Source organism: Lacerta agilis, chromosome Z, assembly GCF_009819535.1.
Source record: "Lacerta agilis isolate rLacAgi1 chromosome Z, rLacAgi1.pri, whole genome shotgun sequence".
NCBI classification, from domain to species: domain Eukaryota; kingdom Metazoa; phylum Chordata; class Lepidosauria; order Squamata; family Lacertidae; genus Lacerta; species Lacerta agilis.
Genome location: NC_046331.1, coordinates 2,074,537 through 2,102,029, shown reverse-complemented (window position 1 = coordinate 2,102,029; position 27,493 = coordinate 2,074,537). Strand labels below are relative to the sequence as shown.

The window sequence follows — 27,493 nt, the reverse complement described above, 5'->3', positions numbered from 1 at the left end:
CCTTTAGTTCCTGGCTTGTGGATTGCCTGGAAGACCTAAGCTACAAGCCTGGGTTTGGATGACATGCTAAGCCAAACTATGGTTTCACTCAATGTGATGCAGCAGCAAAACAACCAGGGAGAAACAAAATGGCCACGATCTCCTCTTCTGGGGCCCCCACACTTCTGCATTTGTGCAAAGCCATGGTTTGGCTTACTGTAACATGTGAACCAGGCGACTGGCAGTGTTGGGAAGGCAAAAAGTGAAGGCCTCTTGCATTCCAAATGTAGGTTAATACCGCATTGGCCTGAATATAAGCCTCACTTTCCCCCCAAATTCCGACCGTGAAAAGTTAAAGTGCAGCTTAAATTTGCAACCTTACAAAAATTGGCTTTTACGATATTGCTGCTGAAACAGACATACGGTAAATGGAATGGGTGTGAGTGCCTGCGGAATTTTAAGGGAGCGGCTTATGTTTGGGTGCGGCTTATGTTCGGGCCAATATGGTATACTTTTTTGTGGGGTGGAGGGAGAGCAGTGGGAGGAGTCAAGGAACTGTAGCAATTTATGTAGCTATATACTTTCCACATGGGATGCGGGTGATGCTGTGGGTTAAAGGTCAGCGGTTCGAATCCCTGTGACGGGGTGAGCTCCCGTTGGTCGGCCCCAGCTCCTGCCCACCTAGCAGTTCGAAAGCACTTCAAAAGTGCAAGTAGATAAATAGGTACCACTCTGGTGGGAAGGTAAACGGCATTTCTGTGCGCTGCTCTGGTTTTCCAGAAGTGGCTTAGTCATGCTGGCCACACAACCTGGAAGCTGTATACCAGCTCCCTTTGGCAGTAAAGCGAGATGAGTGCCGCAACCCCAGAGTCGTCCGCGACTGGACCTAACGGTCAGGGGTACCTTTACCTTTACGCTTTCCACAACCTGCCTCTTAAGATAGGTGCTGGTTCCTAGGACCAATCTCCTCCTGTGGGGATCAGCTAATGATCAGTTCTCTCATGACAACATGTTCAGGCAGACCTCTTCAGAAGCACTGAAACTAAAGCAGACACATAGAGCAAAACAAATGCAAAGCTCTGTGGCAAGCGGCTGTTGCTTGCTGGTGGACCACAGGCTTCACATTAAGGAGGTCTGGAAATCAAATCTCCAGCTAAAAAAATCATGGTAGCTGGGAAAGATGGGGGAGGAAATAACCTTTTCTCACCTAAGGCTCTGGAGAACTGCAGGTGGGCAGTGCTGGCAGCTGACGCTGGGCAGAAATGATGGCCTGACTTGGTGCATAACACATTCCTTTGCAATATCAGTGTTGCCAATAGGCCTGTGTTTGCTTTTCACTAGAGCTGTGGCTTGAACAGACATTGTATTCAAACAAGTGTTGTTGTTGTTGCTGTTGTTGTTGTTGTTGTTCCCAAAAAATTGCTTATCTGCAAAGCAACAAAGACTGCGCTGGCCACCTGCAGTTCCTATGAGGGAGGGGTAGCCAGCATCATACCCTCCAAATGCTGCTGGACTCCAGCTCCCATCAACCCTGACCTTTGGCCATACTGGATGAGACGCAACAGTCCACCAGCCCCTGGTGGTACCTCCGGTTGCGGATGGGATTCATTCCGGAGCTCTGGTCGGATCCTGAGGTTTCTGCAACTGGAGGGACCGCTTCTGCACATGCGCACGCGGTGAAACCCAGAAAAGTACTTCCAGGTTGGCCGTGTACGTATCCAGGATACATAACTGGAGGTGAACCTACGTAGAGGTACCACTGTATAAAGTAGCACCTATTGAAACTTATTTACTGGCACATCTAGTCAATTTAAATGTTGAGCCCTGTTTTGATTGGCATATACCCATGAATCTTCCTTGTGGTTGCAATTCAGGAAGCTTGAAGCAGCAAGCGGTCAGAATATAGAATTTATCCAGGTCATAGCGAAAAGGGAGGAGTCGATCCATCAGGCCCAGCTGCGACTAGAGGAGAAAACCCGGGAATGTGGCTCCTTGGCACGCCAGCTGGAGATAGCAATTGGCGATGCCAAGAGGCAGGTTGGTACCTCCCATTTTGTGGTTCGCCTATGTGCCAGATGTCTTGGGCCGGCCTTGCCACAGATTCCCCAAGGCTGCCCACAAGGGAATGCAGCCCCTGGGTTGAAAAGAGTTCTTCCCTGTTGCCCTAGTAGGAGGTCATGTATATTTGATACACTTCCATCCCATCCTACTTCTGAGGAGCTCTTGAGAGCAGCCCATGCAAGGAGCCTCTTTCCTTTTCTCCTCATAACAGCTCTGGAAGATGTGCTCAGCTTGAGAGAGAGCACTCAGTTAAATTGTGGGTGGATAGGGACCCACACTCTGCTCTCTCCAGTGTAAGCAAAACACTTAGCCATTACATATGCTGCTGGCTCCCAGGATAGGTTTCTGTGTATGTTTGTGATTTGATTTCCTTTCTTTCTTTTTAGTCTTTCATATTAGAAGTGTGAGCTTGGTGGGGGAAGAGTGGGGAAGTATAAATGCAAAGATAATAATGTATTGGGCCACTAGATATTTAAAGTAAAATCAGTGCTCCCTCCCCCCAACACACACACACACACTTTTCTCCAAGTTCTTTACATCTGTTAATTTAATTTGCGAACTCTTGAGAGATGGGCATGTATTTTGAAGAACATGTTTGTGTGTGTGAAGAACATGTGTTGGCTGTAAAGCAACTCTAGTCTGGGCAGATGAGGACAGAAATTTCCCTCCTGTCTTGTTGCTTTTCCCCCTGCTAACATTGCATATGTAGATTAACCCTGTTTCTAATATAACAGGAAAGTGAGCACTGCATTTTATTTTTTTAAAAATGTTTCCTGGCTTTAGAAGCTTTGGAAAATTGGGATCAAGCCACCCTCTTTCCCCAGAGGTTCTTGAGGGATGCTTTTTGGTTTTGTTTGTTTGCTAAAGCCCAAAACATTGTCTTGTTTTTGTTGCCTTGCCTGCAAAAGCTGGAACAGACAAGGGAACGAGCAGCAGCAAGGGAGAGAACAGCCCAGTCGAAGATGCTAGATTTGGAAACTCAGCTGAGCAGGACAAAGACGGAACTGAATCAGCTGCGGCGGAGCAAAGATGATGTGAGTGGCTTTCTGCAGCAGCAGCAGCTCTCTTAACTCTCTTAAGGACTTTTAGGTCCATCCCATCTTGTGTTTTGATAGGCAAGGAAGTAGATGAGTGGGGGGATGGGGGGGTTGGTTTTTTGGTTGTTGTTTTTTTTGATACGATGGAGCACAGGGAACTGATTGGGAGCATAGAATATATGCTAAAGTTGTAAAATAAAGGGTTAGCAGGCTGGAATTTCTGCTTGGCATGGTGAACTGCTACTTGCTTATATGAAGAATCTATAATGGATCTGGTATAGAAATGGGGTGAGCGTGGCAGTGATTTCCCCCGCTTCAACCATTTTGTCCGTCCTCATGCAGGCAGAGTGTCGGTATGAAAGCCGCCTCCAGGACCTGAAGGATCGCCTTGAACAGTCTGAGAGCACCAACCGAAGCATGCAAAGCTACGTCCAGCTCCTCAAGTCCTCTTATGCCAACGTCTTTGGAGACAGTGCCTTATCAACATCCCCGATTCGTGCTCGATCTCCACTGTGATCAGACCTTGTCCCTTAACACCCAGTACCCTCTTGCTAGTAGGCTCAGCTGGGTGGACCTATTTCAAAGCCATATCTGATTTTGGAACTTAAATAGCTCAGGACCTTCATCGTATTGTTGGCGTGGGAGATTCACCCTGCCTTTATGTCGGTGAGATGGTGGCATTAAGGGCTGCATTGTGTATCATAAGCCATGTTAAAGAGGGCCAACAAGGGGCACATTTACCACCCCTTCTGTCTTTTAGTGCCTTACAGAGGTTGCATGTTTCGAAAGTAACCTGCAGTGTTTTAATCATCATTTAGTTTTATTAATGTTTTATGGATGATTTTCTCACTATGCCATGAATTTCAAATATCATGTTTGTTGAATGCAGAACAAAATATTTAGATTTTTAAAAATATAATAATAAAAATTGTTATCTGAAAAATTGTGAACCCATTAAAGGTTGTGTCTGCTAGCAGCATGCCTTGGGTCAGACACAGCTGGTGTGAAAACCATTCCTTTTTCTTTTAATTGCATTATTCCAGTTTTTCTAGGGGTGAGTATCAGTTTAAAGGTGTGATTTCAGTAATTGTGTATGTGAAGGAGAAAAGCATCTGCACTGCTTTTTAAAGAAAGGTGTTTCATACTATCTGTACTCTTGTAAAGGTTCCTGGGATCCATTTTCCAGAGCTGCATATCTCTGATTGCTTGTGATTTTCACGTGTGACTTTTGTGTTGAGCAATAATTTTTTTGTGTGAAATATCCCTTGATTTTTTGTTTTCAAGCTCTGTGTGTCTCTGTTATTTTTAGCTTCCTTATGTGATGGATAACATCTCTGTTCCTGCTTCCATGCTGCACAATACTGATCCTCACTACAATTGGGCATGAGCAGAGGTCAGCAAGGTTTATCTTGCCTGGGCCGGATCGGTCCCGCGGAGGTCCCTCCATGGGCTAGATCGCGTGCGCGTGATTTTCTGTATCTGCGCAGACGCGATTTTCTGCGCCGTGGAAGTGAGTCCCTGCACTGTACTGCGTTGGTTTAGCACAGTGCGTGAGTGGGCGGCTCGGTTCAGGGGCAGGGAGGGGGCGGGTCAAACAACCTCCGTGGGCCACTTCTGGTTGCTGACCCCTGGGCATGAGCTTGCTAGGTTACTCATGAGTGAATTGCTGTAAAACCACATTGTTAATTCAAATTGAGGAGTCTCTGGGAATCCTCCATCCAAGGGTGTGAATTGTTTCCAACCTTAGGCAAGAGAGTCAGCCTCTTGCTGGGAGCGGGGATGGGCTTCCAGTCTTAGCACCAACTACCCCCTTGAAAAATCACGTGTTTCAGTCTTCCTGCCCTCCAAAAATGGAACCAAGCTGACTGGTCGAACTGTCCAGAATTCAAGAGAGGAGGGTAGAGTCTTTCATTTTGATGGACAGGTCTATGTTTTGTTGTTGTTTTATAACTTTATAATATATGCATATACAATACATACATATGTTGTTGTTGTTGTTTAGTTGTTTAGTCGTGTCCGACTCTTCATGACACCATGGACCAGAGCACGCCAGGCACTCCTGTCTTCCACTGGCTCCCGCAGTTTGGTCAGACTCAGGAGGCAGTAAATGGGCCTTTATAGACATATAAAAGCCCATATAAAAGGAATCACAAGACAGAGAAGCCAGCAGGAGAACACCAGCAGAGAAGCCAGCAGGAGAATCTCCCAGGACATTCAATACAGGATCTCAAAGCAGCTGTCTTATTACAAAAGAATTTCAGAAACAGACTTGAAAGAGAAGTTGCTGATTTACAACTTATCTCTAAACTGAAAACTATGGAGAGACCTGGTCTTAATAGAGATATTGGATTCCTGTCTCATTACATATGCTAGTCATCTGCATACCATCCCTTGCTTTTTCCTGTAGGACTAATTGCAGTCGTTAATGATCATCAACAGGTTTACCATACCCATTGAGTCAATCACCCATCTCCCACTACCCTCCTGAGAAAAACCCCACCCCACCCTCCCACTATAAATAAGGGTCTGGTGACTTCTGTTTCAGTGTATCTGAAGAAGTGTGCATGCACACGAAAGCTTCTACCCAGAACAAACTTGGTCTCTAAGGTGCTACTGGACAGTTTTTTTATTTTTATTTATTTATATAAAAGCCCACATATATACAGATTGTTACAATAAAAATATCACAGCACCAGCCATTTCCTTAATAGCCAGTGGCCCTCATAGAGAAGAAAGTTCCAAAGGGCTGTTTGCACCAAACTGTTGATTCTGTAGTTTCACCTTGTCTGTACTTACTGTATTGGCCTGAATATAAGCCTCACTTTCTTCCACATTCCGACCATGAAAAGTTAAAAGTGCGGCTTAAATTTGCGACCTTACAAAAATTGGCTTTTACGATATCGCTGGTGAAACAAACATACAGTAAAACACTGCGGCTTATGTTGGGGCCAATACGGTAATCATAGAACACATAAAAAGAATCAAGGAAAATGTTTTCCATTGTGGAATACTATGTTCATATTTGTACCAAACATACCATTCATGAATGTTGCCAAATAAACCCCTATTTAGTGGGAATGTTCCATCCATGAGATTCTTTGGTCATGTACAGTAAATCACAAACAGCCCCCAAGCAGTAGCAAAGTCAGAGAGGTCCGCATCACGCCTAGCAGAATGCATTGTGTGAGTCAGGTTTTTTTTCAAATGCCAAGAAACACAACTATTTTAAGCCATAGGTCCACAGAGTAACAAGATGCATCCTTTCACACAAGATGAGCAGCAACCAACAGATTTATAATTAATTGTTGAGAAGTATGGTCAGCATTGGCCACATCATGAATGGATATGAGACATAGCGGTGTCCAAAGTGAATCATTTCCCTGGGGAAATGCTCCCTCAGGGATGGATTGAAAACTGATCATTTTTCATGTGGAACTGTGAAAACTCTTCTGTGGGGAGGAGTGACATATCTGTGCTGAGAATCCATGTTCTGTTTTTTTCCTACCATTGCCTATGATTTGTAATTTGCCTATCCCAAAACGCTGCTCCTTGTAGAGTAGCCACATAGCAGTTGCTCAGAAGGGATGGTCATGCCTACAAACAGCACCCATTTCTGATAGACACTGTAAAATCCCTGGGTCTACAGTACAGGGGAAACTCGAAAAATTAGAATATCGTAGAAAAGTTCATTTATTTCAGTAATTCAACTTAAAAGGTGAAACTAATGTATGAGATAGACTCATGACATGCAAAGCGAGATATGTCAAGCCTTTATTTGTTATAATTTTGATGATTATGGCGTACAGCTGATGAAAACCCCAAATTACTCTTACTCCTAGAAAATATGTTGGGTGGAAAGTACACAATACTGTCATCAATAGCCTATGACTCGCCTTAGTCAATAGATCGAACCTATAGATCAGGGGTAGGCAACTTAAGGCCCGGGGGCCGGATCTGGCCCAATCGCCTTCTCAATCCGGCCCGCGGACGGTCCGGGAATCAGCGTGTTTTTACATGAGTAGAATGTGTCCTTTTATTTAAAATGCACCTCTGGGTTATTTGGGGGGCATAGGAATTCGTTCATTCCCCCCCACCAAAAAAAATATAGTCCGGCCCCCCACAAGGTCTGAGGGACAGTGGACCAGCCCACAGCTGAAAAAGGTTGCTGACCCCTGGTCCATAGGCAAGGGGTCTTGATACATTTATTGCAACAAAGTATCAACTTAGCAATTGAAACTTAGCTAATGATGTTTTAATAGACTGAATCCATTGTTCTCCCAGCGGGCAGCCGCTCAGTCAAGCGTGCAAAAGCTCAAGCGGAGTTACCTTGCAGAGGGGAAAGGCAGCTTCTGTCCACTAGAGGCCGCTATCCGCTAAACGCTATTGGCAAGCTGTCAAAATCCAACGCTTTTGATTGGTCTATACTCAATAGTATGCAAATACAGAGCTCATTCACAAGTCCTTGTTCATATTGATACGGGGTTTCAAAAACAAAAAGGAAGCAGAGTCTTTATTAATGAAATATATGTGGTGCTTGGTGCGGCAGTGTATGGAAAGGGTTTTATTGAGCTCATCGTCTCGCGCCCTAAATATGGGGGTGGGGGAGCGTTTCTGGGATAGGCGATACCCACAACGCAACTGGGCTCTCGCTTTTGTGCCCCCCCCGGAAATTCAGCTTGAAGTGGGGTGCTGGCCTCAGCAGGGAGGGGGGCTGGGAAGGGGGCACCAGCTTAGGTCGATAGGACCTGGGCATGTTCTTGACAGGCCTTTCTTCAAGGATGATTCTATTCCCTCTAATATCTCTCATCCCTCTTTTCTGGGTGTTTTCTGGTTCCCTTTTGCCCTTTATCTCCTTTGTTGACTTTTTATTCTTGGGGGTGGCCTTTCTTGGGGTTTGGTATCCCACCCGCTCTATAACCAGGTTTCTCCTTTCTTTAGACCAGGGGTTGGCAACCTAAGGCCCATGGTCTTTAACAGGCCCACGAGCCGCCCCCGAACCAAGCCGCCTGCTTGGCGAGTCCCTGTGCACTGCGCCCACAGAGGTATCTCTGCTGAAGTGAACCTTGCCAACCCCTGCTCTAGACCTCTAATGCCACAACTTGGTATCTTCATTTCCTTCTGAAACTCCACATTTAGCCCCTCCCCTTTCGGATATCGGATGTGCGCCCCCCCCCTCTCAGCTTGCTTTTTCATTGCCCCTCGGATGGGCCATTTTTCTTCAGTTGCTGGCAATGGAGGTACCCTCCAGACAATTCCTTTTGTATCCCTTTTGTATGGTGGAGAGGCTGGAGGTCTTACTTGCATGGGCTGAGCTCTTGTTGCAGATGATTTGATGTTTTCTGAGAACCCAGAGGTTTTAGCTGCCACGGCCAACTGGTGAGCAGTGTTAGAAACTGGGATAAAATAAAAAATTAAAAAAATTCCTTCCAGTAGCACCTTAGAGACCAACTGAGTTTGCTATTGGTATGAGCTTTTGTGTATCTGAAGAACCGACTACGGCAGACCAACACGGCTACCTACCTGTAACTAGAAACTGGGATAGATAAGCTAGGAGCCAAATGGCTCTTGGGACTTGGGTTGTGGGTGCGAAATTAGAATGTTTGGTAAAACTTTTTAGTTTTTTTTTTCAGGAAGCATGAATGGTATGCAATTCACATAAGTATCACATTGTTAATATGATTTTTTTAAAAAAAAACAGAAATTGTTAATTGTTAATGTTTAATTTTCTGTTCACCATAGAATATTGGCACTATGCTTCTGTTTTCAAAGCAATCTATTCTTTATTGTTAAACTTTTTTGGTTTTTGCATCTTTAAGAATGTCACACTTTGCTCTGGATGTTCGTATAATGAGTGTATTCACAATGGAAAGACACTGGGAATTTTTTATTTCTTTCTAAACATACAAATGTTAATTTGTGTGTGTGTGTTTGCATCACATGAAACTTTCAGGTTAAAAGATCAGGATTTATGCTCCCCCAGTGTTTATACTCCATGATTTAATTACTCTATTATTCATGTGGGTGAAGAACACTTGAATACCTGAGTACAGGTACATGTAGCTAGCATATGGGACGCAGGTGGCGCTGTGGGTTAAAATGAGCTCCCGCTGCTCGGTCCCTGCTCCTGCCAACCTAGCAGTTCAAAAGCATGTCAAAGTGCAAGTAGATAAATAGGTATCGCTCCGCCAGGAAGGTAAACAGCGTTTCCGTGTGCTGCTCTGGTATGGAGAATCTGGAAAAAAATGAAAAAATTGAGTCAGGGGATGAGAGGCTCCCTCCATTGACCAAGGTGAGTCTGTGCCGGCTCAGTAAACCTCTCAGCTTAGACACAGAGGGAAGGGTCTTGCCCAACTATTGATTCTCTGACCATTGGTCCATCTAGGGCAGTACTGTCTATTACCTTGATTGGCAGCAGGTCTCCAGAGCTTTAGGCAGGGGATGTTCCCAGCCCTGCCTAGTGATGCCCTCTCTTGAACCCATGACCTTCTGCATGCAAAGCAGGTGCTCTCTCACTGAATTACAGCCTTTCCCTGGAATACTCTCCCTGGCGTGGTTTTCCTGATGCTTCTGCTGCTGCGCTCCTTGGTGCCAGGCAAACATGCTGTTGTACTCCTGCTGCTGCAACCTTTTATAAAGCACTGTAAAACAAACGAAAGCATCTTGGCTGGCTTGCTCTGCTATTGACTCTTAGCTGCATTTTATATTTGTTATTCCTTGCAAACTCAAGCTTAAATGGCTTGCCTTGCATACAGTGCATTAGCTGTTTTGATTGCATTTATGCTCAAGATACCAGGATACAACCTCCTCTGTTAATGATGAAGTCAGGGCGCTCAAGTGGCAATGGTGGGGGGGGGTTAAATCCCCCACCTAATATATACGTTTTTAATATCTAACGCTGTATTGTTTTAACATTCCTTTGGGAGCCGCCCAGAGTGGCTGGGGAAGCCCAGCCAGATGTGCGGGGTACAAATTATTATTATTATTATTATTATTATTATTATTATTATTATTATTATTTCTGTCTCTATGGTAACTGCAGAATGTGAGGAAGCCCACTTCCGTTCATCAGGAGGTGGCTTTGCGGGCCTCACGACCCTAACACGTGAGTAGGGGCTGAATCCAGCCCCTGCGCGATTGGTAAGCCCATTCCCACGCCTCCCCACAGGCAGACCAATCAGGTTGGGCTGGGGGGGGCGTGTCTAAGTCCCTTTAAACTGTGTGGAGAGCGGGGGAAGCTCCCCTCTTTGTCCCACTTCCCAGCTGGTTAGGTTCATCACTTTGCTAGCCTTTGTTTCCTTGTTTGTTTGTTTTATTTTAATTTTTAGGCTTTATTTTGCTTATTGCGTGAATGGGTTTGAGTTAGGTTAGTTAGGATTAAAGAATAGTATTGGAGCGTTCCTTCACGAGTGGCTGCAGCAGCTGTTGCTGCCTCCTTGCAGGTCCCGCCTGCTGCCTGAGCAGAGAGGAGGAATTTTCCTGGAGCTTCGCTGCCTCTCCATCCTGCCTGCACCGTTGAGCCATCTTCCCCTTTAAGAGCTGGCTACCTGATCTCCCAACACTGGGATACCTTCGCTGATTTCCCTACCTGGTGGTATCGTATGCTGGCGTTTGAGGGTTGGAGAGTGTGCTTTGTGTGGTGTTTTCAGCCTTCGTGTAGCTGTGGAGAGAGTGTAGGAGGTTTGCAGTTTAAAAAGAGGCTTTCCTGTGGCACGGCAGAATCTTTTTTTGGGGGCAGTGCTGAGGTCCCTGCAACAGCGGAAAGTTCCGGGGGAGATTTAAAGGAACATACCACCTTTGCACTAAAGGGGGGGGGTGTTTGCCTGAGCTGCAGTTTTTTGCAGCAGCAGGGGCTTGGGAGGGGTTTTAAGAGATTCAAATAGCTTGGGTGTGTGTTTGCTTTCGTTGTGGTCTTTGCAGCAGCGAATTGTTCCTGGGGGGATTTTGGGAAGCAGTTTGGACACGTTTTGAGCGTGCTTGGGATATTGCATTTGCAAAGGGTTGGTTCTTTTGAGGTGGAGGTTCCCCAGCGGTACCGCAGATCTTACATCGCGGCAGCCGGCTCTTAAATCCTTGCTGTCCTTACAGGACAGTAACAAGCTCCTCGCCTCCTCGCGATTTAAAACAGCCCCTTTACTGTTTTTTAAAATCCTTGCTGTCCTCACAACACAGCAGTTAGCTCCCGGCGATTTAAAGCAGCCCCTTACCGTTTTATACTCCTGACTGTCCTCGCTGCACAACCGCCAGCTCCTGGGGATTTAAAGGAGCGTCCTTAGAGTTGGGGGGTAGGCACCTCTCTGCGCTGTTGCCCCTTGCATAGCAGCAGCTCGCGCCTGGGGGATTTAAAGGTTTGCCTTTAGCCCTGGACATCGTTCCTTGTCCCGTGCCTTATTTTCCTATTCTTTGCGATCCTTGTCTTCGCCGCCATCTTAGGAGTGGCCACGTGTGCCGGCTGCGGCGGCCATTTTGAGTGGGGCTACTGAAGTTCGCACATGGTCCTTTGTTTACAGCGCCATTTTGAGTGTGGCCTCGCGTGTCGGCTATCGCGGCCATTTTAGGTGTGGCACTCTCCAGTTGCGAATTAGTACGGCAATAGCGGCTACCGTGCAATATCGGCATTGTTGATCCGTTAACATTTTAGGTGGTTTACTCCAGGCCAATAACTTGGAATTAATAAATTGGAATTAATAGTGGTATATAATTACAGCCTTTTGATTGACGGCTAATACGGAATCGGCTATCGAATTAATTGGCTGTGACTAATTAATAACTTTAATAAGACACTATTAGAGACAATTGAATACATTTAATTAAGTGATTAATTTGAATTATTTACAGAAAACGGATATTGAATTAATTGGTTGTGACTGATTAATAATGTATTAAAGTGCATTTGGGTCACCTTATTTAAATACATTTAATTAATCACAGATATTAATTTAATATTAAATTAATTACAATTAAACACCATTAACATAATAAGGTCACCTTATTTAAATACATTTAATTGCAGATATTAATTGAGTATTTCATTAATTACAATTAAACATAATTAACAACAAATCATCGGTAATTGTATTCATATAAATTGTATGAATAGATTACTAGCAGCTGCAATATATTAATTGCAACTATTACATAAATCAATCAATAAATAAGTGTATTTAAGCACAATTGACAACAACTCATTGGGAATAAATTCAACATAGATACAATTAATTTGCAATAGGTGCAGCATAAATAAAATTAATTTGCTTAAAATAAGTTATTCAGTATTAAATTTTAAGTGGCCGGCTATCTGATCAATTTAATTACTGTAGTCCAGAGGAGTACAAATGGCTTCAAAGTGTAGTCAGGGTCATGCTGCATCGGTTCCTACCACAAGCCGCTCTACTGCCAACAAGGCTCAGGGGCAGAACAAGGGGGAAAGTTCAAGCGTTCCTAAGGACCCTCTTGCGTTGTCCAAATTCTTTACAGCTGTCAAAACGTTTTGTCAACAGATGGACCCTCTGCTCAATAGCTCAGAAGAGGAGTCACAAGATTGTGTACCTGATTCAGAGTCCAGCAGTGAGGATGTTCCAGGCACCTCACAGTCATTATTCTCTGATTCTCAGTTGAGAGGTTGCCAAGGGGACCGTCCATGGACGCGTTCACAGGCGGTGCGGTCAGACACTTCCAACTCACAACCGTCAGGTAGCAGGTCTCGTTCTGGTAGTTCTCACAGTAAGTCTTCTCAGTCTCTTTCAGATGTTCCTCGCATTTTGCAGGCTTCACAAGATGGAGTGAGGGCCACTACTGGGGTTGCAGGTTCGGAGTCTTCCTCGGACGAGGAGGAGTCAAGACAGCTGACAGGAGCAGGTCAAGACACGGAGGGAGACAAGGAGCAGGGGAAAAAGAGGAAGTCTAAAAAACACTCCCGGAAGAAGTCCAAAAGAAGCAAACCTTATGAAACAGGTACATCCTCCTCTGAGTCGGATAGTGACTCCATAATGGAAGGGTACTGGGTAATTGGAGAAGACCAGTCGGGGCTACCGCTATGGATACATGAAAGAAGGGCTAATTCCCATAGGAAGTCCTTTAACGGAACACTTGAATGGAAGGGGGGGAAGTTGGTCGAGGAAGTTAAGATTTCCACCAACTCGTCTAATGACATTATATTGGGTACTCACTTGTCGAAAAGGAAGCGGACAAAGATTTTAAATGGGGACTATATAGACATATTTACCCTCTTACCTCACACAAAACTTGAGGTGAAGGGAGAGAAGCGAACCTATGGCAGATATAGATACAAGTCGCCACGCGCTGAGCGTACATTTGAGAATTGGCTGGATGGTTACCTAGTATTTATGGCAGTGGTTTCGGCTGCTTATCCCAAGAGAGCTATGCATTTAATGGCATATATGGCAGATGTGCGTAGGGCTTATGCGCTAGCCGGGGAATCCGCGGCTCTGCGTTATGATGAGCATTTCCGGAGGAATGCTTCTCTCACGCCAACAACGCGTTGGGAGGAAAGGCATCTAGATTATTGGAGCGAACATGTGATTCCTTATGTAGAAAAGAATCAACCTGAGGTAATGAAATCAGGTAAATTTGAAGCAAAAATGGACCCACGCCGCAGGGTATGCTGGGAATATAACAAGGGCCTGTGCCAGAGGTCCAATTGTAAGTACACCCATGAGTGCGAGAGGTGTTTGGGGCATCACCCAGCAGCTTCTTGTTTCAAAGGGAGGCAGTTCTTTTGGAGCGGCAGGGGGAACTTCCTGCAAGGACACAGAAATGCCTTTGGACCAGCCCAGGGAACGGCAGCAAATAAGTACTAATTTTTCCCTCGGCCTGGCCCACACACCTGTAAAACTCACTCCTTTGAAGCTAATACTCGATAGTTATCCTAACAGGAAGGCAGCAATTTACTGCGGGTATGAGGGTATTGGCGGCGAGCCCTTTAGGCTCGATTGGCGATTAGGCATTGAAAATTTCCATATGAAAGGGGGAGGGGAGGTAGTGTCATCGACTGCCCCGAAATTGAAGGGTATTCTGGTAAAGGTTTCCGGGGGCGTGGCCCTGTCCAAAGCCAGGGGAGCTGAGGGCCTAAGGCACGCCCCTTATGGTGATCACGGGGAATTCTGGGAGATGTTCATCACTGGGGTTCTTTACTCGTGGTTAACCCCTCACTGACTCCCAACACATGGGTTGGGGTTGGATATAGCTGATAGGGTCCAATGCCTAAGCCAATGCCGCTCAACACCCGTAACCAATAAAGTTGTGGCCTTTACGCCCGTTACAATTGGAATAATGTGTCTGTGTCATTACTTCTACAGGGAGGGGATGGACATAGCCACGCAAGCCCACTTCCGTTCACCAGGAGGTGGCTTTGTGGGCGTCACAACCCGAACACGCGTGTAGGGGCTGAATCCAGCCCCTGTGCGATTGGTAAGCCCATTCCCACTCCTCCCCACAGGCCGACCAATCAGGTCGGGCTGGGGGGCGTGTCTAAGTCCCTTTAAACTGTGTGGTGAGCGGGAACCTCGCCCTCTTTGTCCCGCTTCCCAGCTGGTTAGGTTCACCCGTCTACCCTCCCTTTAGGTTTAGCATCGGCCTTGCTACGGACTTCGGTTGGTCGCCTTGGTTGGCCGGGGGGTCTGGTAGGACTTTTTCCCAATTGGACTAGCCAAGATGGGTTTTTTCACCTACCTCGTAGCAATCGTCACAACTTTTGGTTTGGCGGTTAGGCATTGGAAATTTCCATATGAAAGGGGGAGGGGAGGTATCGTCATCAACTGCCCCTCAATTGAAGGGTATTCCGGTAAAGGTTTCCAAGGGCGTGGCCCTGTCCAAAGCCAGGGGAGCTGAGGGCCTAAGGCACGCCCTTTACTGTGATCAAAGGGGGAATTCTGGGAGATGTTCATCACTGGGGTTCCTTACTCGTGGTTAGCCGCTCACTGACTCCCAACACATGGGTTGGGGTTGGATATAGCTGATAGGGTCCAATGCCTAAGCCAATACCTCTCAACATCCATAATCAATAAAGTTGTGGCCTTTACGCCCATTACAATTGGAATAATGTGTCTGTGTCATTACTTCTACGGGGAGGGGATGGACGTAGCCACACAAGCCCACTTCCGTTCATCAGGAGGTTGCTTTGTGGGGAGGGACATAGCCACGCAAGGGGCGAGGAGAATATTAGAATCCGAATCCGATGATATCATAATGGAAGGTGGAAGAGCAGCCCAGGGATGAGAAAAAGGTGATCAGTTCACCCTTCCTGGTTGACCATTCATCTTCACAAATCTTCCCTACACATTTTTAAACATAGTCACCTGAATTTTCCTTTGGAGTTTGTTACTATCTTCCATGGGGACGATGTTGGAGAAAGAGAATTGCACTCTGGAGATGGCCAGCCGAGAGGGAGTTGTAGGAAGTACCCAAAGCATATGGTTCCTGCCTTTGTAACTTATCCCCACGAAGCTCCAATAGACAAGAGGGGAAGACTCAAAGAGCAGCAGGTGCAGACCTTAGGGCACTCCAAGCAGGCTTTGGAAGGCACAGCGCATAGAACGATTCCTGCCCTCCCAAGAGGAGGAAGAGACATGAGGAGGGGGCAGGTGACTCCCTACTGAGGGGAACAGAGGCAGTAGTGAGTGTGCAAGGGAGAGTTGGGAACTGCTGTTGCTGCCTCTTGGCCCTGGCTTAAAGCTTAAAAGTTAGAATATCCATTAGAGACTGTGCTCAAGGTGAGCTCTGCTTCTCCCCCTCCTGCTCCTCCTTTGCAGATCAGGCTTCCTTGGGAAAGGTGGCAGGGGAAGGGGTGGAAGTTAATCCCAGGGTTGGTCTGCAATACAGGGGTATAAGAAGTGCTGGGGGAAAATAATGACTTTATAAAACCCCCACAACCAACTCTATAACAATTGTAGGTGAAAATATGCCATCATAAAATATGCATTTAGTTCAGGGTGGGAAGGGAAGCATATTTTAAAAACTATTAAATGGCAGGATTAATAGAGGGCACTTGGCTTCTCTGGGTGTCCCTGGACAAGCTGAGGGAATTTGGTGCTGTAGGCAGAGAAGCCGAGCTGGGGGAGGCCAATGAGGTTGAAATCTCCCTGTTGGATTTCAGTACAGAGGATTTGAGCAGAGGCCCTGCTAATCTGGAGAAAATGAAAAGAAAAAGACCTCTACTCTGAGGGATGGAGATGAATTGGGAACTGCCTTAGTTGATGTAAGAAAACAGGTTAAGAAGGTGGCATGAGGAAGGAAAAGGCCTGAAATCAACTCCACAGAGTCTTTACCCTCTGAGGCAAACGCCTGCAGGTCTCCAGACACAACTGACATGGGTTCACGTCCCATTCTCCAGCACAGACCTTTTCAACTGGAAGAATCAAATGCCCAGTTTTTTTCAGCTGACCCAGATCAAATGACCACTCTAATGGAATCAATCATGTCCACCCAAAGCCCAGTGGGTAGACCGTAAGCAGTTGGTGGACCCTCTTTTGGCCTGTGAAGAGTGAAGGCTGCAGCTAAGGGAGACCCCAAACCGCCCCCAGATCAAGGGAACCCTCGGGCATATGCAGTAACTGCTGTCCCCTCTCAGGACCCGACTTGGAAAATAGATGATGGGAGTCAGACTGCCTTACAGAAACCAGATAGACACAAACAATTTTACTATTTTGAAAATCTTTCAATGCCAGTTTCAGTTGCCTCAAATGAAAAGGAGTTTTAGCAAACTAAAACAAATAAAAGTGCATCTCTGAAGCACAGTAAGTCAACAGTGACTAACCAACTTAAGTATAAACAAAATAAAATGAAAAAAATTCATTCCAGTAGCACCTTAGAGACCAACTAAGTTTGTTCTTGGTATGAACTTTCGTGTGCATGCACACTTCTTCAGATAGCTCATACCAAGAACAAACTTAGTTGCTCTCTAAGGTGCTACTGGAAGGAATTTTTTATTTTATTTTGTTTTGACTATGCAGACCAACATGGCTACCTAACTGTAACTGCAACTTAGCATGGAACATATGCTAGCTTCCAAACTTTGTTATATTATAAATACATTTGCAGATTTAAAATATGCCAATGATAATAGTTGTACCTTGGTTGGCGAACGGAATCCGTTCCAGAAGTCCGTTTGACTTCCAAAATGTTCGCAAACCAAGGCACAACTTCTGATTGGCCCCAGAAGCAATGCCGACAGCCGAAATGGATGTTTCGGTTCCAAAGAAAGTTTGCAAACCGGAACACTCACTTCTGTGTTTGCGGCATTTGGGAGCCAAAACGTTCGAGTCCCAAGACGTTCGTCAACCAAGGTATGACTGTAATTTAAGCAATTTAATGCCTGAAGGATCAGATGGTTGGACAGTGTCCTCGAAGCTACTAACATGAGTTTGGCCAAACTGCGGGAGGCAGTGAAGGATAGGCGTGCCTGGCGTGCTCTGGTCCATGGGGTCACGAAGAGTCGGACACGACTGAACAACAACAATGCCTGAAGTTAACAAGAATACCTGCCTGGCATGGAGCTTTTTGGTGTTGTCCTACCTGGTGCAGCACATATATTCTTTTGTTCTTTTTAATTTTCCCCACCATCCTCAGTCAGTTTGATTCTGGCCTTTAATATGTACCAATAATTTATCTCACAGCTAACCTGTAGCAAAACAAATTATAATGCTATATGCTGATATAATTTTTATCTCCTAATACTGAAAAAATGTATACTGTTTATACTATTTTATTATTTGTTATAAGTTATGTTGGAGATTGTTTTGTAAATTAAGTATTGTTTAAAAATAAACCTTTGTATTCAAATAATATACTGCCTACTTTTATGCCCTTTATGAACGCACGTGTTGTGTGTGTGTGTGTACGCAAACACACCTGGCGGGGGTGGGGGTGTGCCAAATTCGGCCCTCAGTAAGGAGTCTGTTCTGCTCTCTTTGCAAGATGAAGCATGTGGCCAGGCATTTGGGGGAGGGGGGTCTCTTTGTTTCGATCTTCTGCCTTTTTATTAACATTTTGTCCCAGAAGCAGTAGCTCAGCTGCGTATGAATACAAGAGATCACTGATCAGGTGTCCTCTATTATTTGGCCATTTAATAGTTTTTAAAAGATGCTTCCCTCCCCACCCCCTGAACTTTTTATGACACAATGCCACCTACAATTGTTATTTTATGATGGTGCATGTGACCTGCAATTGTTAAATTGGTGGTGGGGTTTTAAAAAGTCATCCCCCCCCCCGAGAGAAGCTCACAATGCCTCCCTTGCTTGCAGACATCAGGGATCAACCTCTTGAGCAGGGAGGGAGAAGCCTGGCTTTAGATATAGCTACTCACTAAGGTCATAGAGCAGGGGTTGGTAAGGTTTACCTTACCTGGGCCGGTTCACTCCCGACATCGTTCCATGGGCCGGATCGAGTCTGTGCAGATGCAATTTTTGGTGTCTGCACATGTGCAGACGCAATTTCCGGCGCTGCAGAAGCGAGTCCTCACTGAGCAGCTCGTTTCGGGGGCGGCTTGTGGGCCATTTAAACGACCCCCACGGGCTGCTTGTGGCCCGTAGGTTGCCAGCCTGTCATAGAGCCTGTTCTGCTGACCAGCATCCACCCCTCTGCCTGGACGTCAAAGCACAGCTAGGTCAGGGAAGGAGCCAGCCAGCCTTTATAGACAGCAACAAGGTAAGAAACGGGCTCCTTCTATAGGAGGGGAAGGCAGCCCAGTGTGTAGCCTCCCTTGCAGACTTTTCTATGCCCAATGTAGTGTTTAAATAGCTTTTGAGCAGCCAAACATTTTAGTGATTATTTTGCACTGGCATACAGTGGTACCTCTGGTTACAAACGCTTCTGGTTACGAATGCTCCGGTTATGAGCTCCGCTAACCCAGAAGTAGCTGCTCCTCGTTCCGAACTTTGCCCCAGGATGCTAACAGAAATCGTTTGCCGAAGGCACAGCAGGAGGCCCCATTAGCGAAAGCGCGCCTCAGGATAAGAATGGTTTCTGCTTAAGAACAGACCTCCAGAATGAATTAAGTTAATAACCAGAGGTACCACTTTACTGTATATCTTGATCACCACGTTGATATTTTAGGAGTTGGTGGTGTGTGTGTGTGTGCGCGCACACACACACACGTATACATGTGTGTCTCACCAACAATTGCACAGTATCATGGGAAACATTGGGGCCTCTTTCTCCCCACCCAGCATGCTACTCAAGTGATAAACCACTGATTTCAGGACAACCTCTGTACTGTGCTGAAATGAAGAGAGAATGGAAAAAAAACTTAAGTAGGGTTATGTGTGTGTTTGTATGTGAGGGAGAGAGTGAGTGTGCTTCAGTTCTGGTACTAACAAAAAATTCCTGGGTTAAATGTGTGCTTGGAGGCAACTTGTCCTGCAACTGCCTACCTTTCTGAGACACTGTATCTTACCAAACTGTTATTATTATTTATTAAATTTGTTTACCACCTTTCATGCAAAGATTCCAGGGAGGTTGACAACAGAAACAATATGGAATAAAGATACAAAATACATAGTGAAACAAAAACAATGCAACCAACCCCCCATTTTAAGCCATAGAATATTCATTCATTCATCTGAATGCCAGTTCCAGCTGGCAGACTTCAAGCAAAGCATATTCCCGCCAGCCTGAAACCTGCCTATCCCTGCTATAAAAGCACCCATCAATCACCAGTTGGTTATTATATTTTTATTAAAACAAACATTATATTCACATTTTGTTTGTCGGGTTTTGTTTTGTTGTTTTGCTTGCAATATACAGGCTCTTGAAAGGCCTCGCCAACAGCCAGTTCTTCCCATGCAAACCAATTGAAGGGAAGGACTCCAGCCCGGTGAGGCACAGTACATGAAAAGGTGGCACATGTCAAGGGGCTGGGGGAGACTTGAAAGAGAAGATAGCCCAGAGTGTTAAGGCAGAGCACCGGAGAGCAAGAATCCAAGGAGCGCAGACCCACCCAGGGCAGGATCCGGAGGAGTCTCTCAGTTTGCGTGCTCCTCATGGGTGTGGGTGAAGTCTCAGGTTTTGCTCCAGACTTCCAAGGTGCATTCTTGGCAGAGCTCAAAAACAGAAGTTTCCAGGGATCAGGTTGTTAACCAAAAGCTGCCTGAGCTGTAGCAGCTGAAACTACTCAGGTTTTTGGGAACCTGCAATAAAAGCCCCACTCCCCAACTCTCATGCAAGCAGTCGGCCCCTTTCTTTGGATCTTCCTTCTCTCCTTAATCTAGCCAAGATTGTACACACACACACACACACACACACACACACACACACAACCCTAACACAAATAAATAAAAACCTTGCACTTGCTCAACATACACTAAAAATAAATTATAAAAATCAAAGCCCCAAATCCTCAGATTTTTCAAAACGCAGTTTGTAAATCAACACATCCTGTGTGTCAAGTGGCTCAATTTGGCAAATTCTTCTCAGATGCTTGGGGTGGGGTGGGGTGGGGTGCAGGTTAAGAAGCTGCCTTAAACCAGCTCCAACTGTCCACCCATCTTCTCCAGTATTGTCTACCAGACAAAAATGAAAGGACAGTGAAACAAGACAGATGCGTGTGTGTATGCGTGCGTGAATAATGAGTAAGGAACCAGCAAGCTGTCAGGTACCAAAGGATGGCCATCAGACTCCAACCAGAAAGACAGTGTGTGTGTGTGTGTGTGTGTGTGTGTGTGTAAGAGAGTAAAGACTCAGTGGGCAGCATTTGGGGGAGGAAATGATGTGCCTTTATAGTAAAGCCAGTATAGCCCAGTGTGCTCTATTCCAGTGCTTGCCTAAACTATGAATAAAAAGAGTTCTACAGGAAGGTGTCTTATACCATGTTATCCCTCTAGCCTAGTATTTACTCTGACCAGCAGCAGCCCTTCAGGGTTTCAGGAACAGATGGAGCTTTCCCATCCCCTGATGTTACCTGAACCTATTTATATATATCAATCTAGAGATACCAGCCTTTTTTGCTAAGACATCTACATGTTAAAAGACTTACCAGGTGAACTGTCAGCTGTAATAAGAGACTTTTCAGTGGTGGCCCCAGAGCAGTGGAACTCTGCCCCTTTGGGGATGCAGCAAGTCTCATTCCTTGCCATGTTCAAGAGGGCTTTGAAGCCCACTTTCAGTCTTCAAGGCCCACTTAAACATGGCAAGGGATGAGGTGGAAAATATTCGCTGCATAATTTGCTATTTCAACCCTCTTTGCTATGGTCAACCGCTATTCCAAGCCAAAATTGTAATTAAAGGGAACCTCGCACTCCCTCTGCAGGCAGGATGCGGTGATGGTTCACTGGGCATGAAGAATTCACAGAGGAGACAGGAGACAATAGCTATGAGACATGGAGGCTCAAACAAGCCCCCATGGTCGGCAGTCTACCTGTATTTGGAATGTGCCCTTGCCTGTGAACTTTCCAGGGGCATCAGGCCATAAATAATTGACTATAAGAAGCTGGCCAAGATAAAAAGGCCCACACTACTGGAGAGCTGGTGTGTGTGTGTGTGTGTGTGTGTGTGTGTGTGTGTGTGTGTGTGTGACACGGGTTACTCAGAGAATATGCAGCACTCAGCTGGCTGGACTGCACTCCTTCAAAGGCAAACTCCAACTGATAAGTTGTGACTGTGAGAGAGGCAAGACCTGGGAGGTCAGCCACCAGCAACTCTTCCTAAGCTTGCTGGTCTAACACCTCCCGCATTCTGTGCTCTGTTGCCACAATGAGTGTGTAGCTCAGGTTCAGCTCAAGAGTACGTTCACTAAAGGACTCCCTACAAACCCCAAGACAAAACTGCAGGCAGAGGGGTGTTTCCAGCAAAGGACCCAGGGCCCAAGTTCAGCTGAGAAGAAGCCCTCTCTCTGCACCCCCAGCACTCAACTATGCAAAGCTCCACACTGGAGGTTTCTGCCTTCGAAAGCTTTAGGGGGGTTTCAGCCAGGAAGAGTAGCAGCATTAGTTGGGTGCTTCGGGTGGGTGGGTGTTGTAGAGAGCAGCATGGCAGGATCATTCATTTTGTAAGAAAACAGCAGAAGAATCCAGGCCTAAGTTAGAGTGAGCAGAGACACAGGGAGTGTGTGATCCCGTACACACAAGCCCTTGATTCAACAGCATTTGCCACCAATCTCTTTTTTTGTCCCGCGTAAGTGACAAAGGAAGAAATAAGCCCTGCTAGAAAACAGCCCCCCACAGTCCACCCAAACAGCCCTCATATTTGGAGTGCCATCCTGATGAAGCTTCTCCCCTCAACAGCTAGCCCTCTTTGAAAAACATCCTCCAGAGATCCCAGAGGCAAGTTGTTTAACTAGCTGGCTGCTTCAGAGTCAGGAAATAAAGCTGCCCACCCCCTCCATTACTGCCCCCCCCAAAAAACACACACAAGAGTTTTATCCCAATTGACAACTTCTAGGCTCAGGAGGTCTCCATCTCTTCTCCTGCTTCTGGAAAAATGCTCCTTTAAGCAAGCCCTCCTGCTCTCCTGGCAGACAAAATCCAGGCAGTGTGTCCTCCCACCTGCAACAACTAGACCAGTTCCTTTTCTGCAGGTCTTGCCAGCCACCAACATGGAACCGCCCAGAGCAAATTGCCCAGATCAGATGCTTGTGCGGTGGGCCCCCTGACCACCTGCCTCTTGCAGTTGTTGACTACCGCTAGGCAGAGGTTTGATGGAGGTTGTGGGGGAGGGTCAAGGAAGGCAGATGTCAAGGAAGGGGTGCGGGGAGGCGGAGTCCATGGTGGTTCCAAAAGCCAAGGGAGGGGTTTGCATCTTCTCCACTCCTCAGCAGAGCGTGTCGGTGTTGAAGGAGAGCTGAGCCTGTGGGGAGACAAGGAAGATATACAAAAACAGTACGATATGATTTGGGACATGGCACTTTCTGGAAGAACTGGCGCAAAACACTGGGCTGGGGGGGGGGGGAAGAAAAGAAAAACACAAGGGGCATCTATGGCTGACAGGTGGCCATTTATCCACCAGATGCTACAGTCCAACTGCCTTGCCAGGTAAGAACCACAGGACCAGCTGCAGCTGCCACATTCCACAAGAGGTGGCTGCATTAATGCCTTCCTTTAATTCAGAGGCTCTCAGAGGGTGTGGCGGGAGAGGATGCCAAGTGTGGTGGAAGATTCAATGAGGATGGCGGTGCTAGCAGCAGAGGCTGCTGCCTCCTCCTCCCCTTCTTCATCTCTCTTCTTCCCTCCTCTCTCCTCCCCTGCCAACATGGAAGGAGCAAGCAGAAATGAAAGGGGAGTGATGCTCATGCTTGCAGCAGCCTAGCAGCACGTCCAAGGGGAGAGTGCACATTGCAGGGCAGCTGAACGAAAACGGTACAACTTGTTGACTGAGAGCAGCTACTACAAGCCCAAACAAGGGCTACCTTTTTCTTGCTGCTGCTGCCTCAGGCTCCTGCTTTTCGCAACCCCCCTTTTAGCCACAGTTGCATGCTGGCTCTCCCCACTGTCCATCCACATTATTGTAAGATTTGGGGGTTGGGGTGAGGGAGCCAGCACTGAGTACCATTGAATAGCACCAGAAAAAGCATTGAGTAGAGTATAGCATCACAAGCTGTCAATATGAAAGATGAGAAAAGAGAAAGGCTTATTTGTGCTGATGAGGAGACGAGACTTTCTTCATCTCAAATTAGACCTAATATAAATGAGATTACCCAGCCAAAGCAAGCTCACACCTCTCACTCAAGTCTGTAAAGGTAAAGGTAAAGGGACCCCTGACCGTTAGGTCCAGTCGCGGACGACTCTGGGGTTGCGGGGCTCATCTTGCTTTACTGGCCGAGGGAGCCGGCATACAGCTTCCGGGTCATGTGGCCAACAGTACTAAGCCGCTTCTGGCGAACCAGAACAGCACACAGAAACGCCGTTGACCTTCCCGCTGGAGTGGTACCTATTTATCCACTTGCACTTTGACGTGCTTTTGAACTGCTAGGTTGGCAGGAGCAGGGACCGAGCAACAGGAGCTCACCCCGTCATTGCAGGGATTCTGATCAGCAAGCTCAGTGGTTTAACCCACAGCGCCACCTGGCCCCCACTCAGTCTATAGACACCAGAAAATTGGGGTCTCTGTCATCAGTACCTACATGGCGGGGGATGCTTAATTTATTATTTTCCTCTTTCTAATATGTAACATATTCCTTTCTTCTTGCAAGTGTAAACTTCAAATAAGAATAAATGAAAAAGAAAATAGTATCATGGCTGCCATGAGAGCAGTCCTCTCACCCGCTCCTCTTCAAAGCTGATCAGGCCCTCGTCATCTGTTTCCAAGTCCTCGGGCTCCTCCACCACTAGGGCCCGCAGCTCAGTTGGGGCTGCACGGGGCCGCAGAAGGTTCAGCAAGCGCTGGAGAGGCGATTCCATTGAACAGGCCGGGCTGGTCTCCTGCTGCTCTAGGTTGTCACTCTGCTTCTTAGCGAAGTTCACAAACACCTGGGGATGGGGAGGAGGAAGAGAGCAAAGTGATAGTCTTACTCCATATATATGATTCAGGTAGGTAGCAGTGTTGGTCTGACGCAGTCGAAAAAAATTAGAAAATTGTCCAGTAGCACCAACTAAGTTTGTTCTGGGTATAAGAAGAAGTGTGCATGCACACGAAAGAACAAACCAAGAACAAACTTAGTTGGTCTCTAAGGTGCTACTGGAAGGAATTTTTTAATTTTGTTTTGTATCACAAGGAGTTGCTTTATATTGGGACAGCTGTCTGTCCACCTGGCCATGTCTCTTTGGGTCACTGGTCTTCCCCATCCCCTGCTAGCTTAGAAACCACGGACTGAAACTGGACCTTCTGCATGCAAAGCAGCAGCTCTTCCACTGAGAGGTGTGGAAATAGCCAACTGGCTTAGGTGGCTTTATAGAAGAAGTCAATGAAGGAGGAGAGAGGCCTTATCGATGGCTATTAATTAAGCATGAGAGCTAAACAGAACCTCCATGGTCAGAGACAGCATAACCACTTAACCCCACAGCTGGGTGCTCTTACATCCTGGCTCCACCCTCAAGAGGTCAGGGAATGGTCCCGAGAGGCTCCTGCACTCACATTGTCCAGTGTGGTCTGACTGACAGAATAATCCTCGATGCCCAAGATGTCCACCACTTGCTCCATCTTGCTGAAGACCTGAGCCAGCGAGATCTGCTCTGACTTCAGCTGGTACTGCACCTTTGTGTGGTGCCTCTCCTTGGAAAACAGAGACAAAACATCAACACAGCACCAGAATGGCCTCTCCCATTTTTTGCACACCACCCCCTTCTAAACCTGTCTCTTGGTGGACTTTAATACCCAGTGCTATATCCGCATGAGTGAATGCAAGATGCCTTGGGTAGCTTAGAAGAGTCTGCATGATGCCTAGACTCCTCACATTTTTCATCTTGCACCAAGATTGTGTGCAGGGCAGTCAGGTAGGGGCTCTGCTGAATCTTCCTCTGAACGTCATTTCATTGCAGTTCCCTTTTCAATGCCACACACACTTTTCCAGGCTCCTTTTATGTTCTCTTACTGGCAGTTTAGGTATAGGGTCGTGGTTCCCAATGTGGGGCAATCTGATTTTTAAGGGGGGCAATTCAAGAATGAGTTATTAACAGTTAATGGCCTTTTAGGCTTCTGCCACGTGAATGGGAGTTCACTTTTTGAATAATAAGAATTATATGTCAGGGGTGGGTGGGTGGGAATCAGGATTTTAGAGATGCATGGCCATAAAAAGCTTGGGAACCACAGGTGTAGGGGAAACTAGGAATTTCCCTTACTGAATTCAGTAACAGTCATTGGTTGTAAGGTAGCAACTTCCACGTGGGGTTGCTTCTTTGCACGTTCAATCAATAAATGTTACTGAATTCATTATCTTGTTATTATTGACCTCCAATAAGTGGACCTCCTAATTTTCCCTACACAGGAACAGAGAAATGAAATCCCCCTTTAAAGAGAACTCTGTCATCTGCTCCCTCCCCCACAGATGCAGCCAGGGGCCAAGCTTGCAGGAAGCAGGGCCTCTGGGCATTCTCACGCTGGAAGAAGCCTAACCTTGAGGACAGCCTCTGGGAAGTTCCTGTTGAAGAACCGCACTACCTCCTTCACATTCAGGCTGGATTTGGTCCGCACCGTGATCATGTAGCCGTCTCCAAACCTAGAGGAACAGAGGAAACCAACCATGCCACTCTCATTTCTCTCTCTGCACACACCCCTCACCAGCAAAAGTTAGCCCTGGTTTCTCACACCTTGGCTTGCAACCATGGCACACCTTCACAAGCAAACTTTAAATTGATGTTTGGTGCAGCTGAAACTTACGGCACCACTTCCTGTCAGGCCCTGGGGCAAGGCAGGGCCTGATCTAGACCCTTTTCAGATCAGGTACCCTCCTGACTAGGCCAGATCCAGCACCCAGCACCCTTGGGAAGCTGCCATGGCCTCCTCTGAGCAGGACCAGGTGGCTGCATTCAGCCCTCCTTCAATTTTCCACAATGCTCTTCTGCTCTACCTCTGGGGCAGTGTGGGAAGTCATAAGAGTGACTGGTCCCAGCTGCTCCATGCAGCTGAAGACACTGCCTCCACAGGCAGGTAATCCTGATGACAGAGGAAGGGGAGTTGCTTTAGCCAGGACCCCTTCAAATACAGAGCTGGTCCTGCCCCATGGGATCTGCATCCACAGCCAGCCTCACAGCAACCAGTACAGTTCTCATGTGGATGAGCAGGGGTTGGAAGAGCTTCCCTTTGATGCACCTCTGGTGCCCCTTGACCTTTTCCCGCTCACCTGTTTTTCAGGTGCTGGATGCTGCCCAGGCACTTCAGGCGCCCATTCACCATGATTGCCAAGCGCGTGCAGAGGGCCTCACACTCTTCCATGCTGAGGGAGACAAAGGAGAGGGCCTCAGCACAAAGCCAGCCTGAATGGGTAGATCACTCTGGGTCTGAGTCGCCCACATGATATTCTCTCAATACAGTGTGAGCAGGCAATCACAAGTCCTTACTTCAGTGAACCATCCATTGCCTCAGTTCATGCCCCGCCCCCTTGCCCTGGGTCTCATGAAGCAGAAAAAGGCACCCCAAGGCCCCGCCAACCTGTGTGATGTCAAAACCACTGAGCGGCCTGTCTTGATGATGTCCAGGATAAGGTTCCACAGGAAACGTCTGGCCTTTGGATCCATGCCAGTGGTTGGTTCATCCTGCCAGGAAAAAGGGGGGAAATGGCAGAATTAGCTGCTCACAGGGGCATCCTTAAGCCTTACCATCATTTGGGTTGGCTCCATACAAGCCTATTGTCAGTTGCCATGGATTCTGAATATAAATCATGAAAGTAGGGAGGGATCCAGGAAACCCAATTTAACTTAACACACATTTCCTGCAATTTACATGGTCATTTTTGTGTGGATGGAGACTTGGTTTGGGTTCTTTGCCAGGGTTCTGTTGCTAGGTGCTGCCTAGAGGACTATAGGCTTTGGTATATA

The 27,493-nt window shown here is 46.7% G+C and overlaps 2 protein-coding genes across 10 annotated transcripts in view; one reads left to right on the top strand and one right to left on the bottom strand.

Annotated features, from left to right (window-relative positions):
- Positions 1 to 4,331, top strand: part of ODF2 (outer dense fiber of sperm tails 2) — a 34,959-nt gene extending 30,628 nt beyond the window's left edge. For 6 of the 7 annotated variants that reach the window (XM_033137181.1, XM_033137179.1, XM_033137180.1 and 3 more), the window contains 3 exons: positions 1,854 to 2,016; positions 2,949 to 3,074; positions 3,420 to 4,330. In XM_033137181.1, the coding sequence (XP_032993072.1) occupies positions 1,854 to 2,016; positions 2,949 to 3,074; positions 3,420 to 3,593 (463 nt within the window). In that variant the 3' untranslated portion in view covers positions 3,594 to 4,330. Of the gene's footprint in view, positions 1 to 1,853; positions 2,017 to 2,948; positions 3,075 to 3,419 lie in introns of all 7 variants that reach the window. The other variant, XM_033137177.1, reaches the window with a different exon arrangement.
- Positions 4,332 to 22,450: 18,119 nt separating this feature from the next.
- Positions 22,451 to 27,493, bottom strand: part of ABCA2 (ATP binding cassette subfamily A member 2) — a 104,376-nt gene continuing 99,333 nt past the window's right edge. For 2 of the 3 annotated variants that reach the window (XM_033138284.1, XM_033138285.1), the window contains 6 exons: positions 27,108 to 27,211; positions 26,800 to 26,892; positions 26,073 to 26,175; positions 25,095 to 25,232; positions 24,284 to 24,490; positions 22,836 to 22,871 (listed from right to left, as the gene is read on the bottom strand). In XM_033138284.1, coding sequence (XP_032994175.1) covers positions 22,836 to 22,871; positions 24,284 to 24,490; positions 25,095 to 25,232; positions 26,073 to 26,175; positions 26,800 to 26,892; positions 27,108 to 27,211 — 681 coding nt within the window. Of the gene's footprint in view, positions 22,872 to 24,283; positions 24,491 to 25,094; positions 25,233 to 26,072; positions 26,176 to 26,799; positions 26,893 to 27,107; positions 27,212 to 27,493 lie in introns of all 3 variants that reach the window. The other variant, XM_033138283.1, reaches the window with a different exon arrangement.